General features: G+C 37.9%; 2 protein-coding genes across 8 annotated transcripts in view; one reads left to right on the plus strand and one right to left on the minus strand.

The window, feature by feature from the left end:
* FZD3 (frizzled class receptor 3) overlaps positions 1-683 on the minus strand; it is a 79,532-nt gene extending 78,849 nt beyond the window's left edge. The window contains exon 1 of the mRNA XM_074287577.1: positions 500-683. The gene's annotated coding sequence lies outside the window, so the exon portion shown is untranslated. The remainder of the gene's footprint in view (positions 1-499) is intronic.
* Positions 684-3,124: 2,441 nt separating this feature from the next.
* The window catches only part of FBXO16 (F-box protein 16), a 75,929-nt gene continuing 65,382 nt past the window's right edge, over positions 3,125-13,671 (plus strand). For 2 of the 7 annotated variants that reach the window (XR_012486054.1, XM_074287581.1), the window contains exon 1: positions 3,134-3,745. Coding sequence is in view for 6 of the 7 variants with exons in the window: in XM_074287581.1 (XP_074143682.1) it covers positions 3,741-3,745 (5 nt within the window). In the remaining variant the exon portion in view is untranslated. Of the gene's footprint in view, positions 7,037-11,501; positions 11,554-13,671 lie in introns of all 7 variants that reach the window. The other 5 variants (XM_074287578.1, XM_074287582.1, XM_074287579.1 and 2 more) reach the window with 4 other exon arrangements.

Consider the following 13,671-nt stretch of genomic DNA (forward strand, 5'->3'; position numbering starts at 1 on the left):
CTCAGGCAAGCACCGCCAGAAATCCAGTCCCCGGAGCCAGCTGGGGTCCTCGGGGCATTGTCCTCTTTGCTCCTTCCTCCCCCTCCCGCCCCCCGGGGGACCCGGGAGGGAAAAGGGGGGTGGTCGGGAAGAGCCTTTCCCTCAGAAAGGAGAAGGGCGGGGACACTCGCACAGGTTGCCCCCCCCAGCCCGGCCAGAGGAGGAGGAGAGCGCCCGGGAGGGCACGCGTACCTCCGGAGCTCGCTCGGCGCCCCCAGCCCGCATCTCCGGTCCCCCGGGTGGGGAGCAGCAGCGGCCGCCCGCCTCCGGACGAGCCTCGGAGCGCTTTTGTTGTGGCCGCGGTGAGAGCAGGGATCCCGGAGGAGCAGGAGGAGGGGGCGGCGGCGGCCCCTCAGCCCCTCAGCCCCGCGCCGGGCTCGCCTCGGCACCGTCTCGGTCCCCTTCCTTTCCCCCTCCTCTCTCCCAGCAAGCTGGGCTGCAGCGAGCTCCTCGATCTCACCTCAGACCCCCGTAGTCCTCCTCGTCGTCCTCGTCCTCGCCGTTGTTGTCTCGGCAGCCCGAGCGGCGGGGGCGGCGGAGGCTGCTCCTCCTTCAGGTAAACGGATCAGCGGAGAGACCGCCCGCCCGCCCACCGGCCCGCCCGCGCGCGCTCCCGAGCGCCCCCCGCTTCGTTCTCCGGAGCGCGCTCCCCTCCCCGCACCAATCCCGACCCTACGGGACTCCCGGACCTCGGAGCGCCGAGTGCGAGCGCCGACGAGAGCGCGCACGCAGGCAGGGAGGGTGGGCACGCACCCTCCGCCCCCGACTTAAGGAGCTGGCTGATGTTCCCGGGCTTGTACCCCTTAGCCTAGCTTCTGGCCCCTGGGCTTGTGTTTTCCTTACAAAAATGATCCTTCCTGCTGCTCCCTTCTGGGATCCTGCACTTTCTCTCCATCTTTCCCCCATCCACAGCGCAGCGCCCCCGCTGCCCTTTCAAAAATTCGGCTTTCAGCTCCACAGGGTTAGGAGGGAAGGAAGCCTGTGGCCATCAAGTCCATCCCTGCCTCTTTACAAAAGAAAAACTGAGGTCCAGGGGGGTTCATGTCAAGTGACACAAGTGCTAGAGAGCTCAGGTAAGCCCTGGGCTCCCTTGGATACCTTGGCCTGCCGCTGCTGCCCTTATTAAGTGCCCACCATGTGCCTAGCACTGTGCCGAGCGTTAGGGAACAGAGACAAAAGATAGGCCCTGCCTTGGAAGAACGAACGATCTATCTGGAAACGATTTTAGGGGTTGTCCAATTCGTGCTCGTTTTTCAGATTAGGAGACACAATGTACTTAAGCGACAAAGCTCGGATACGCAACCATCTAATCTGAGAGAAGCAGGTTCCTCACTTGAACACTCGCTGTGGAATTAGAAGAGTTGGGCTTAAATATCAACTTTGGTTTGAAGTCATCTGGTGGATAGAATAAGGGGGAAACAGGACTCAATAAAAGGCTAGGAGATGTGACATTTTCAAGGAAGCAGGTATCTATCTGTTCGTTGGATGAATGGAGTTCCACCAGACACAGTGAAATGCTTGTTGTTATTACACCACCAGCATAACACCCTTCTATAAAAGGAAATTTGTGGTTTTAAAAGCCTGGGCGGGGAGCATCCGAGGGAGCTTTCTACAAGTTGGAAGCTGTGAATAGACTAACAGAATTTTAGATCTGGAAAAGTCTCAAAGACCGTCTAATCCATTCTCCTCCTTTTACAGATGAGCAAACAAGGCCAGCTTAAGTTTTGTCCAAGGTCACCTGGCCAGTTCTTGATAAAGCAGGGACCTTATTTTCCAGATGAATATTATAGTAGAGTAACTGCAAGCTCAACATGTGTAATGGTGTAATATAACAAACAACAAAATTATTTGGAGGGTTATTGTGTAAAAGGGATTAGTTTGAGAGGGACAAAACTAAGCAATCGATTTAAGTTACAGAGCAGCAGATTTAGGCATGTGTAAAGAAAAAGATCCAAAAAATGGAATGAATCACTAAATTAAAAAATGAGTTTTTCAGTATCAATATATTGATTATTAAGCATTTATTAAGTATCTGCTAAGACTGTTCACTTAGCTACAGCCTTTGGTCATCCAAAATGTTTTCCAATTTTTAGATTCTGTATGGTAGAAAGAACACTAGATTTGAAGTCCAAAGACCTAGATAAAAATGCTGGCTATATGACCACGGACAAGTTAAGTTACTCTTTGGTCTTTACTTTCCTCACCTATAAAAACAGGGGAGTGTGTGTGGAACTAAATATTGATACCATCTAAGATACCTTTTCGAATCCTGTAATTCTCATCTTATTGCTCAATCTGTTCCCCTACTTCTTGAACCATTTATGGTCCTTTAACTACTCTGCTAACCTCTTTTTTGGGGTATCTCTTCACTCTAGACTGCATCCATCTATCTTCTTTTCCTATCTCCTTTTTCATGTGCTTTTCCCAGCTTCAACTCTTAAGAGATCAAGTGACTGGAAATAAGTCATCTTTAGACTAGCAAGCATAAATACCAACAATAGTGGCTGGCTGGATGATTCTGTAGCATTTATCATAAGTCTAGAATACACCACAATTTTAAGTTACATTTTCATACCACCCCTTGTTCATATTTGCACACACATGTACAGATTCCAGAACAGTACATTAATAACTTCTCTGAAACCTAAAACCTCTGAAACCATCTATAACATGGAGCTACACTATTTACCTCAGGTTGTTGTGAGGACAATAGTCTGTAAACCTTAAAGCGCTGTATAAATGTGAACTATTATTTTAGAACATATAGAAAAGGAACAAGAAAAACTAGTCTTCTTCCTTCCCTCTTCCCTTTCTCCCTTCATCCATTTTATAATCATCCCTTAGTGAGAGGAGGAAACTACTAAGCTAAGCCCGCACCTTCTCTGAAATGTATACATAGTCTTAGAGGGCTCCTTATAACAATGAAATCATAAATCCAGTCCCTCTCCCTTTGGGAAATGTCTTTGTGTCGTTCTGAACTCCAGTACATTGGAACCAGATTTTTAAGAAGCTCATCTTTTGAAATCATTCTTGTAAAGGCATGCCATCTGCTGGTTTCCTGAGGTACCTGTCAGTCAGTTTGACTCCTAAAACCTAGGAAACTTGAGCTAAAAAGCTTTTGTGTGTGACAGTTCTCCTCAAATCTTTCCTTAAGTCTTGAAACCACCCACTTCCTGTTACAGGTGCAGTGCTTGTGTTGAATTAGAAGCTTGTTCTTTTTCCTTCTGCCCACCTTCTTCTGATTGGCCACTCTCAAAGCATGGAAAAGTGGAATTTTCTTTTGGGAATTCGTGCGACTAGATCGGGCTTGCTCAGCGGGTAGGGCTGTTTGGTTAGCTAGTGCCGTAGAAAAACCTTTTAGGAGTTCCTCCCTTCATTCTGTCTATAAGCGAAGGACAATCTCTCTCACTTCACACACCCTTACTATCCATGGTTTATTGTTTGGGTCACTTCCCCCTTCCATGCCCAGTTAAGGTTTCAGCCCTCCTAGATTTTATGGCCAATCAAGAAGCCACACACTGTTGCCTAAGAGATGTAGGATGCCAAGACTGAGTTTGTGGGCTGCGATTGGACTAGAGGAAGCTGGGACTGGTGGGAGCTGAGAGAAGAAAAGGCTGCTTTTGTGCCGCTATGGTAACTGGAGGTTCTGCAGTTTGAGGCCTGAAAGGAGGACTTACTGCTGCTGCTGCTATTACTACTGAATGAGGTGAGCACTGAGTAATCAATGCATGAAAAAAACAAAACAAAACAGACTGTCTTTTGGGGGCTGCACACTTTGTGCACATTTTCCACAATCCTTGTGAATCGTCTGCAATAGGAACTATGCCCTCTTCAAGTCAGATTCAATTAGAATCTTAGATTTTTAGAACTGAGATCTTATAGAAGTCTTTCAGTCCAACTCCCTCCTTTTATGGGTTGGGATACTGAGGCCCGGAGAGGGTATGTGATTGGCTCAAGGTCATACAGCTTAGAGAGACAGCTGGGACTAGATCATCAATGAATATGTATCTATTGGTCAGGGTTATGTTTTTAACATTGTGTATTGCTTCATATTTTAATCATCCCATTTTTTTATAGCTGAGGTATATAATGGTCTTCTATTTGAGCCAATATAGACATTCTAGATGACCATTGTTAACAGCAGTTTTACTTATGCTCTGATAATAAGAATAAGAATAATAGCTAGCATTTATATAACTAACATTTGCAAAGCATTTCATATAAGTTATTTCATTTGGTTCTCACAACAGGAGGATAACTGATTCTCAAAGCTAAAATCTGGTATTTGTAGGTATAATTTTAAAACCAAAGCACAAATGTTCTGCACTTTCATCTTCCAATATTTCCAGTAATATTTTATATTTAACAAATCTACTTATCCTTAAGCACACATGCTTGTGGATCAGGGAACTGTATATTGATTTTCCTTTTCTCCTTGACCCCTTCTCATTAGTCTCTCTGTTCTTATATTTTTAAGCTAAATGAAACCATGCTAAAGTGAGCTGGGGGAAGAAGTCTGGAGAGGGAGCAACATTGGGATGCATGTGTTTGGGAGGGGTCCATGTTCTCATATGCTTTGTCTTGGAATGGGTGTGGATATACCTTATGGGCTATTGTGTGTTTGCAGATTAAAGGTTTGGTTCTTTTTTAATTTTTTTTTTTTATTACCAACTAGCAAAGCTACATCCCTTTCTGCTATTCAGATACCCAGTTTCTAGTCATTGCAATAATATGAACAGCTCTGCAATAGTACGGAGCCCTGGGTAATTACTGAAATTTGTCATGCTTTGGTTCTTGATCAATTTCTGAGAGAAAATCTGAAACCTCAGTTTCTAAAGTGTGGGTTCTTAAGGTACATGATTACAGAGGTTTAGAAAAAGTATACTGCCTGCATTTGGACAAAGACTGTGGAGGAAAAGCTTAAAGTTTGCTAATCTATTTAACCTCCCTGAATCTCTAATAGCTAAGAGATAATGCATTGCTAACAATGAATTAGGCCAGGATTCTCTTTCTTCTGGTCCTTCCCCTTATAGACTCTTTCCTTGCCTTTGTCCTTTTCATTTTTTGTCTTTGTGCCTTTTATTTTGTCACTTTCACTCTTTGTTTTCTTTTGTCTTTTGTACTTTTTGTCTTTTATTTCACATTTCTCTTTTATTTCTATTTTCTCTTTTCCTTCTTCCCTTCTTTGTCTTTTCTTGTTCTTTTATTTCTTTATCTCTGTTCATAACCCTTGTTTGCACTGCTTCCCTATACCATGGAGCAGATACCTCATGGGGCTGGTTCACCAGGCAACTGTCTTAACAGCCTAAGCTAATTGGGATAGTACTTAAATGGTGATTACTGGAGCATTAGAAGACATGTCTAGGGGAAAAAAAAAAAAACAACAACAACCTTTTTTTTCCTAAAATAAATATTATTTTGACACAGCAGACAACAGCCCTATCCTTTTCACAAGCTACCCTCAAAGTACTTTTTCTCAAAATGGTTATGCAAGATGACATAAGAGTGATTGAAAGTGATAAATTCATATATTCTTATATTTTTGTAGTTCACCATTTGTTAAACTCAGTCAATCAATAGGCAAATATTAAATGCCTGCTAAGGGCCAGGCCCTGTCCAAAGTGTTGAGGGTACAAAGATAGAAACAAGAAATAGTCCGTGCCTTTGAGGATCTTACCTTCTACTAAGGAAAAACAATGTATACAGAAAATCACATAATATGTATATGTGCATATATACACTAAAACACAAAGTAACTTGGGAAGATCAAGAGAAGCCTAGTTTGCTTTGTGATAAACTTGAGCTGAATTTGGAAGGAAGCTAGGGATTCCATGAGACAAAGATGAATAGGGAATGCATTACAACTATGAGGGACAGCCTTTGTAAATACACAGAAGCTGGAAATAAAATGCTGAGTGTAGGGAATAAGAAGTAGCCCAATTTGCCAGAAGATAGAGTGTGTAAGGAGTAATAAGCCTGGGAGATAGATTAGAGTCAGATTACGAAAGCCTGAAAAGTGTGGCTTTAATCCTAAAGACAATAGGGAGCCACTGAAACAGTCCCAAGATTTGCTAACAATTGTACTATAGGAACATGAATCTGGCATATGTGTGGAGGGGATGGAGCCTGAAGGCGAGACAACAATGAATTCAATGTGTGCATGGAGAAAAGGGGACACATGCAAGTTAAATTGAGGAGATAAAACCAATAAACTTGGCAATTGGGTGTAAGGAGTAAAGGATAGTACAGAATTGAAAAGGATTCTGAAATCCTTTTTTGGGTCACTGGAAGGATGGTAATATCCTTAGTCAAAATAAGGAAGTTGAGAAGGTGGTTAAATTTGGGGGGAGATGAGTTTGGGGCAGCTAGGTAGCACAATAGATAGAATATTAGGCCTAAAGTCAGGATGACTTCTTTTCCTGAGTTCAAATATGGCCTAAGACTGGGGCAAGTCACAACACTATTTGCCTCAGTTTCCTCATCTGTAAAATGAATTTGAAAAGGAAATGGCAAATCACTCCCTTATCTCTGCTGAGAAAACTCCACATGGGGTCATGAAATGTCAGACACAATAGAAAAGTTACTAAACAATAATCTTTTTAAAATGAATTCTATGTTGTATCTCTTAAATTTGAGATCACAGGATACCAAAAAGGAAATGTACAATAGGAAACCTGTAAATATGGAAAAAGCAAAAGCAAAGGAAGGCGTTACTTTAACTTTAATAAATTAATTCTAATGATTTATATTGTATTTGGCTTGATTTCTGTTGCCAGTTAATGTAATTATTACTCAAATAATATGTAGTCATTGTGTATGTATTATTCTATTATTTCTGCTTTTTTTTTTATTCTGTATTATTTTATGTAAGTCTTATCTTGTTTCTTTGAAGTATTTGAGCCAGAGTTTTGAGTACTACTGTTGGACATGCTATAGAGGATATTCATGCTTTATATAAAGGCTGGATTAGAGATAACCATTATGGTCTCATCCAAATGTAAGTTGCTAAGTCTTCTTTAGTTATCCCTTCTATTCTTTTGGCTAAGTACCTGTGGCTCCCTATATCATAGCAAAATTATAGGTTAGATTGAAACCTTGACTACTACTATACAAACTTATTTACCACCCTTTGTAAATGGTTTCACCATGCCCTTATAAAAAAGCTAAAAGTTATGCTTTATTAAGAAGCCAAAATCTGCACTATTGGTCATAACTACTGTTTCTTACTGTCAGTACAAAATAGGGCCATAGCATTTAAGTCAACAAAGAATTTTAGAGATAATATAGTCCGATTTCCTCATTTTTCAAGTAACCCTGGTGCCAGAAAATCTCTCTTGACATAAGGAGCAAGGATTGCTTTAAGGAGTGCCTCTTAAAAGATCTCTCTGATTTATTTCTTGGTCAGGGGAACCCTGAGAACTTCAAAATATTTGGTTTATATTGAAACTCCATATATTTTATTTCTACCTAAGGAAATTAGGATAACTTCATAATCTGGTTTATTTTGCCTCTCTTGATAGGCTCTAGATTTTCTTGCTAGTATTTAGGCAAACAAAAATGTTAAGTAGAAAATTTATTTATACAATAAAAATGGGAAAAGATAATGTCCAAATTCATAGATATTCAATAAAATTATCTTCTTTCTTTCCACAAATTTGTAGTACTATATTTTATGGATTATGATCAATTAAGAATCATCTTCCCCCATTCTAGGACCTACGTAATCCACATGGCTTATAATACTAGCAGAAGACACCTCATGAATCTGAGCCTTGTACCATCCTAATTTTAGATATCATTCAGTTCTCTGGTTCTCTTTGAGAGTTCCTTTAATTTTTTGAAAGATAGCATCTAGGATTTTTTTTCATGATTTTCTAGTTGCCCATTAATTTTTAATATGTTTTTCTTTTTTAAAGCTTTTAATTTTCATAGATTGTTTTCAACATTCACTCTTGCAAAACCTTGTGTTCCAAATTTTTTTCTCCCTCCCCTTGATGCCAAGTAATCCAATATATGTTAAATATGTACAATTCTTCTATACACATTTCCACAATTGTCATGCTGCACAAAATATATCAGATCAAAAAGGAAAAAAGTGAGAAAGAAAACAAAATGCAAGTAAACAACAACAAAAAAGTAAAAATACAATGCTGTGATCCACATTCAGTCCCTACAATCTTCTCTCTGGGTGCAAACGGCTCTTTCCCTTACTAGACTATTGGAAGTAGCTTGAATCACCTTGCTGTTGAAAAGAACCATGATCTGGCCCTCTTCAACAATGAGATGAACCAAATCAGTTCCAATAGAGCAGTAATGAACTGAACCAGCTACACCCAGCGAAAGAACTCAGGGAAATGAGTGTGAACCACTACATAGAATTCCCAATCCCTCTATTTTTGTCCGCCTGCATTTTTTATTTCCTTCACAGGCTAATTGTACACTATCTCAAAGTCTGATTCTTTTTGTACAGCAAAATAACTGTATGGACATGTATACATATATTGTATTTAACTTATACTTTAACATAGTTAACATGTATTGGTCAAACTGCCCTCTGGGGAAGGGATAGGGGGAAGGAGGGGGAAATTGGAACAAAAGGTTTTACAATTGTCAGTGCTGAAAAATTACCCATGCATATATCTTGTAAATAAAAAGCTATAATTAAAATAAAAAAAGAAACCAGTCAAGATCTTATCAGAACTGACCATTATATAACCTTGTCACTGTGTAACTATGTTACTATGTATAACAATGAGAACTATGTTCTCTTGGTTCTACTCACTTCGTTTACCATCAGTTCATGTAAGTCTCTCCAGACTTTTCTGAAATCATCCTGCTGATCATTTCTTATAGAACAATAATATTCCATAACATGTGTTTATCATAACTTATACAGTCATTCTCTAACTGATGGGCATCCACTCAGTTTCCAGTTTCTTGCCACTACCAAAAAGACTGCTACAAAATTTTTGTTTTTTCTTTTTTATGATCTCTTTGGGATACAGGCCTAATAGAGACACTGCTGTATCAAAGGGTATGCACAGTTTGGTTGTCCTTTGAGCAAAGTTCCATATTGCTCTCCCGAATGGTTAGATTAGTTCGCTACTCTATCAGCAATATATTAGTGTCCCACTTTTCCCACATCCCCTCCAACATTCATCATTATCTTTCCCTGTCATTTTAGCCAATCTGAGAGGTGTGGAATGGTATCTCAGAGTTGTCTTAATTTGCATTTTTCTGACCAATAGTGATTTAGAGTGTTTTTTTCATATGAATAGAAACTTTTTCATCTGAAAATTGTCTGTTCATATCCTTTGAGATTTTATCAATTGGAGAATTTAGACTCATTAATTTTTAAATTATTTCTCCTTGATCTTTCAAGTCAGCATGTTTTACCAATGAAATATTTTACATTTTCTTCTATTTTTTCATTCTTTTGATTTTGTCTTATTTATTATAATGTTTATTTTATTTTATTTGTTGCTTTTATTGATTTTGTTTTATTGATATTTGTCTTACTATTATTTTTTTGTTTTGATTTTATATTTAATTATTTTCTTGATGTCTCATAGAGTCATTAACTTCTACTTGCCCAATTCTAATTTTTAAGGAGTTCTTTTCTTCAATGAGTTTTTGTACTTTTTCCATTTAACCAATTGGACTATTTAAGGAATTTTTCTCTCCAGTGATTTTTGTGTCTCTCTTACCTTATGGCCAATTCTGGTTTTTAAGGCATTATTTTCTTTAGTATTTTGCTATTGAGTCTTTTTTCCCCACAATTTTCTTCTATTACTTCCATTTATTTTCCTAATTTTTCTTATTTGACATCTTTATTGCATTTTCTCACAATTACAGATAAAAACAATTTTAACATTTGTTTTTTAAATTCTGAATTTCAAATTCTCTCCTTTTCCCTGCTCACTGAGGAGATAAACAATCTGATATAGATTATGCATGTGTAGTCATGCAAAATATATTTTCATTATAGTCATTATAAAAGAAACTATAGACAAAAAAAAAACCCTCATGAAAAATAAAGTTTAAAAAGTATGCTTTGGTCTGTATTCAGACACCATTACTTCTTTCTGGGGGGATGGATATTATTTTTATTTCTCTTTTTCTTTAATTTAATTTATTTATTTGTTTGTTTTGCTGAGGCAATTGAGGTTAAGTGACTTGCCCAGGGTCACACAGCTAGGAAGTGCTAATTGTCTGAGGGCAGATTTGAACTCAGGTCCTCCTGACTTCAGGGCTGGTACTCTATTCACTGTGCCACCTAGATGCTCTGTGGATATCATTTTTCATCTTAAGTCCTTCAGAAGTGTCTTGGTTCATTGTATTACTGAGAATAGCTTCCAAAGCTTCTGCTTCTGTCTTGTCAGGAACTGCTTTCTCTCCAGGTCTGATTACCACCCCAGGGAAACAGATCTTTCCTGATCACCTCCAAAGTTATCTTGGCCTGGAAAATTGTCTCTTCCTCCCTTTTTGTTGGTTCTACCACACCAGAATTTGATTTGAAGTATTATTTTAAAGTTATTTGGAGGGGAATTTAGGAAAGTTCAGGGGAGTTTCTGCCTATATGTTTCTATCTTGGTTCTGTCTCCTTTATTCTACTTTGATATTAGTTTTGATCTTTACTGTTGTTGTGGTATGTGGTCTGATTATATACAGACAGCTAATTCAGAAATGCCTCCTCCATCATAACTAGTTATTTCCTGTCTGTTAACATATAATCAACTTCAATTTTATGATGCCCTCTATGTGGGGTATTACTCAACTGTAACTCTCTTCTCAAAGAAAGTTTGGACTTCTCTCTCCTGAGCCATGCTTTCTAACATATTTGTAGTTATCTTTTCTTATGTTTACCTTTGTCTTGAAAGTACCAAATTTTAAAATAGATGTTGATTTAATTTAGATTTTATCAATTTCATTTTCTGCCACAGATACTGGTGATTAACTGCAATTATTTTCCAGGCATCTCCAGGCAAAGTCTGTATGACCACTCATTGGGTAGGTTATTGGAAGGAATTCTTTTTGTGTGCTATGAATCAGATAGCTGCCCAGGTCCCTTCTAATTTTGAAATTCTGTTAGCTTCTTAATTTTATTTCTTAAGAACTTCCATTTAGATACAACTTCTTTTTTATTTTAAAATTTTAATCTACAATGGAAATGTAAACTATAAGTAAACCTGGATAGAAACATCTAACCTTAGATATTAATGAATGGCATAGAAGATATGAAAATAATTGTTAGCGATATTGGAGAGAAGAGTTACATTGGACTTAAAGAAACTGATGGACTGTTGAGCTTGGGAGGGACTTTAGATATCATCTAAGTAGGGTAATCCATTAATTTTACAAAAGAAAAAAACTGAGCCACAGGTAGGCTAATAAACTTACAAAAGTAGGATTCAAACTTAGGTCTTTTGATTTCAAGTAAGCTCTAATCTTTTAAAACTTAGGGATTTTATGATTCAAGAAGAACCTAACAAAGCAAGGAGGTTTCTGGAACATGTAAGTATATTTTCAAAGTAATAATTCTTAATGGTTTATATCTCCCCTTACCTTTTAAAAATTTTTTGTTGCTACTTTTTAAATATCACTTTCCTTTCCAAATCTCTCCTTACTCTTTACACAACTATGCCTTGAAACAAAGAGTAAAAGAGAGAAAGAGAAATATATTAATTATTATCTGGCAGTATATAATGTTAACTCCTTATAGTCCCTCATTTTTGCTAAGGAAAAAAAAGGCACATTTTCACCAACTTGAGCATTATAATGACATAGTGTTTAATTTTGCTTTGGTTTTTTATTCTTTCCTTTTATATTGGTGCAGTTAGTGTGTGTGAGTGTGTGAATGTGAGTGTGTGTGTGTGTGTGTGTGTGTGTGTGTGTGTGTGTGTGTGTGTGTGTAGTCTTCCTGGTTCTCTTACTTGACTTTGCAATCAGTTCAATAAAGGTTTCTTATTTTTCTTTATATTCCTAATTTTCCTCATTTCTTACAGGGCAGTAATACTAAATTACATTAATGCAACACAATTTGTTTTAGCCATCCCTCACTTGATGGACATCTATTTTATTCTTAGTTCTTTGCTACAACAAAATAAGTTTCCTTAATAAAATTTTTTTATCTATTGTACCTCTTTCCCCTCCCCCCCTTTTCTGCAAATGTGGGGAACTATGGATGTATATACTGTTAGGCTCGGTTGATATATTAGTAAATTTTGCTAAACATCTTACCCCCCCTTTACCCTACTTTGTTTCATTCTTTGTTACAAGACATGTCTCTCTGAGTAAGTGGAAGAAGGAGTGTATTCATAAATGAAGATATGGTTAAAAAACACACACACATACCCTATAATATCAATAAAAATATTGCACTACTTTAAAGAAAAGCTATTTTTATTTTCTTTCTAAAATCATATTTTTTAAATTGATCCCATTTCCTTGGAATTTTCTTCTTAAAAATCATTCTACAGAAAAAGATGCAAAACTGCTAGCTTCAATCAGCTAGCAGTTTTGCATCTTTTTCTGTAGAACTTTCATCAGTTAGAATGAGCTAATCTTACTCCTCCTCTATTTACCTTTCTCCTTCCTCTATATTTATTCAGTTCTGTGTTGGTATCCTTAAAACAAAAGAAAACACAGGAAAGGAAGTAATATCCCCCTATCTGGAGAACCACAAGACCTCAAGTATAGCTTCCAGTATTTTACTTTCACAAAAAAACAAAAAACAAACAAAACAAAACAAAACAAACAAACAAACAAACAAAAAACTGGGGCAACTCTTCATCTTTCGTCATCTGGCAAGGAGTATTTTTAAAGAGTCTTTAAGAATAGAATTTTTCTGATTATATCCCATTTGGATAGAGAGATAAATACTAATCATTTCTTTTTTCTCCTTTTCCAATTCTCCATCTACTACCACTTCAGCTAGAGGCAAAACTGCTAATTTCACCTTTCTTTTAACTCTTTGTCTGCCAAGACAAGACAGAAAACTTTCTTGTTAGACAAGTGAATACCTATAGTTTTAGTTTCAAAGCTTAAGAAAAAGTAGGTCAAAAATATATAAAGAAAACATTTCTTCCCTTCTCCCTTCTCCTACATCCATTGTTCAATTTAAGAAATTAAATTGTACTTTGAACCATAGAAGGCAAAAGGTTAGAGCACTGGGCTTGTAGTTAGGAGGTTGTTGTTCACTTGCTGCAGTTGTGTCCAACTCTTTTGATCCCATTTGTGGTTTTCTTGGCAAGGACACTGGAGCAGCTGGCAAGCATTTCCTTCTCCAGCTTATTTTATAAATGAGTCAGGAGTACCTAAGTTCAAACCTGGCTTCAGACACTTACTAGCTGTGTGATCCTGGGCAAGTCACTTAACCTTGTTTGCCTTAGTTTCCCCATCTGTAAAATTATCTGGAGAAGAAAATGGCGAGCTACTTCAGTATCTTTGCCAAGAAAATCCCAAATAGGTCATGAAGAATCAGACATGACTGAAATGATCTGAACAGTGACAATAACATTGATCCATAAAAGTTCTAGCAATTAAATCAGGCAATTCTTCAGATTCATAATCTTTGTTGGTGCTCATAGGAGGGAGAAATGATAATTCCCCTGAAATAAGGAGAGAAATATT

Source organism: Sminthopsis crassicaudata, chromosome 2 (assembly GCF_048593235.1).
Source record: "Sminthopsis crassicaudata isolate SCR6 chromosome 2, ASM4859323v1, whole genome shotgun sequence".
NCBI classification, from domain to species: domain Eukaryota; kingdom Metazoa; phylum Chordata; class Mammalia; order Dasyuromorphia; family Dasyuridae; genus Sminthopsis; species Sminthopsis crassicaudata.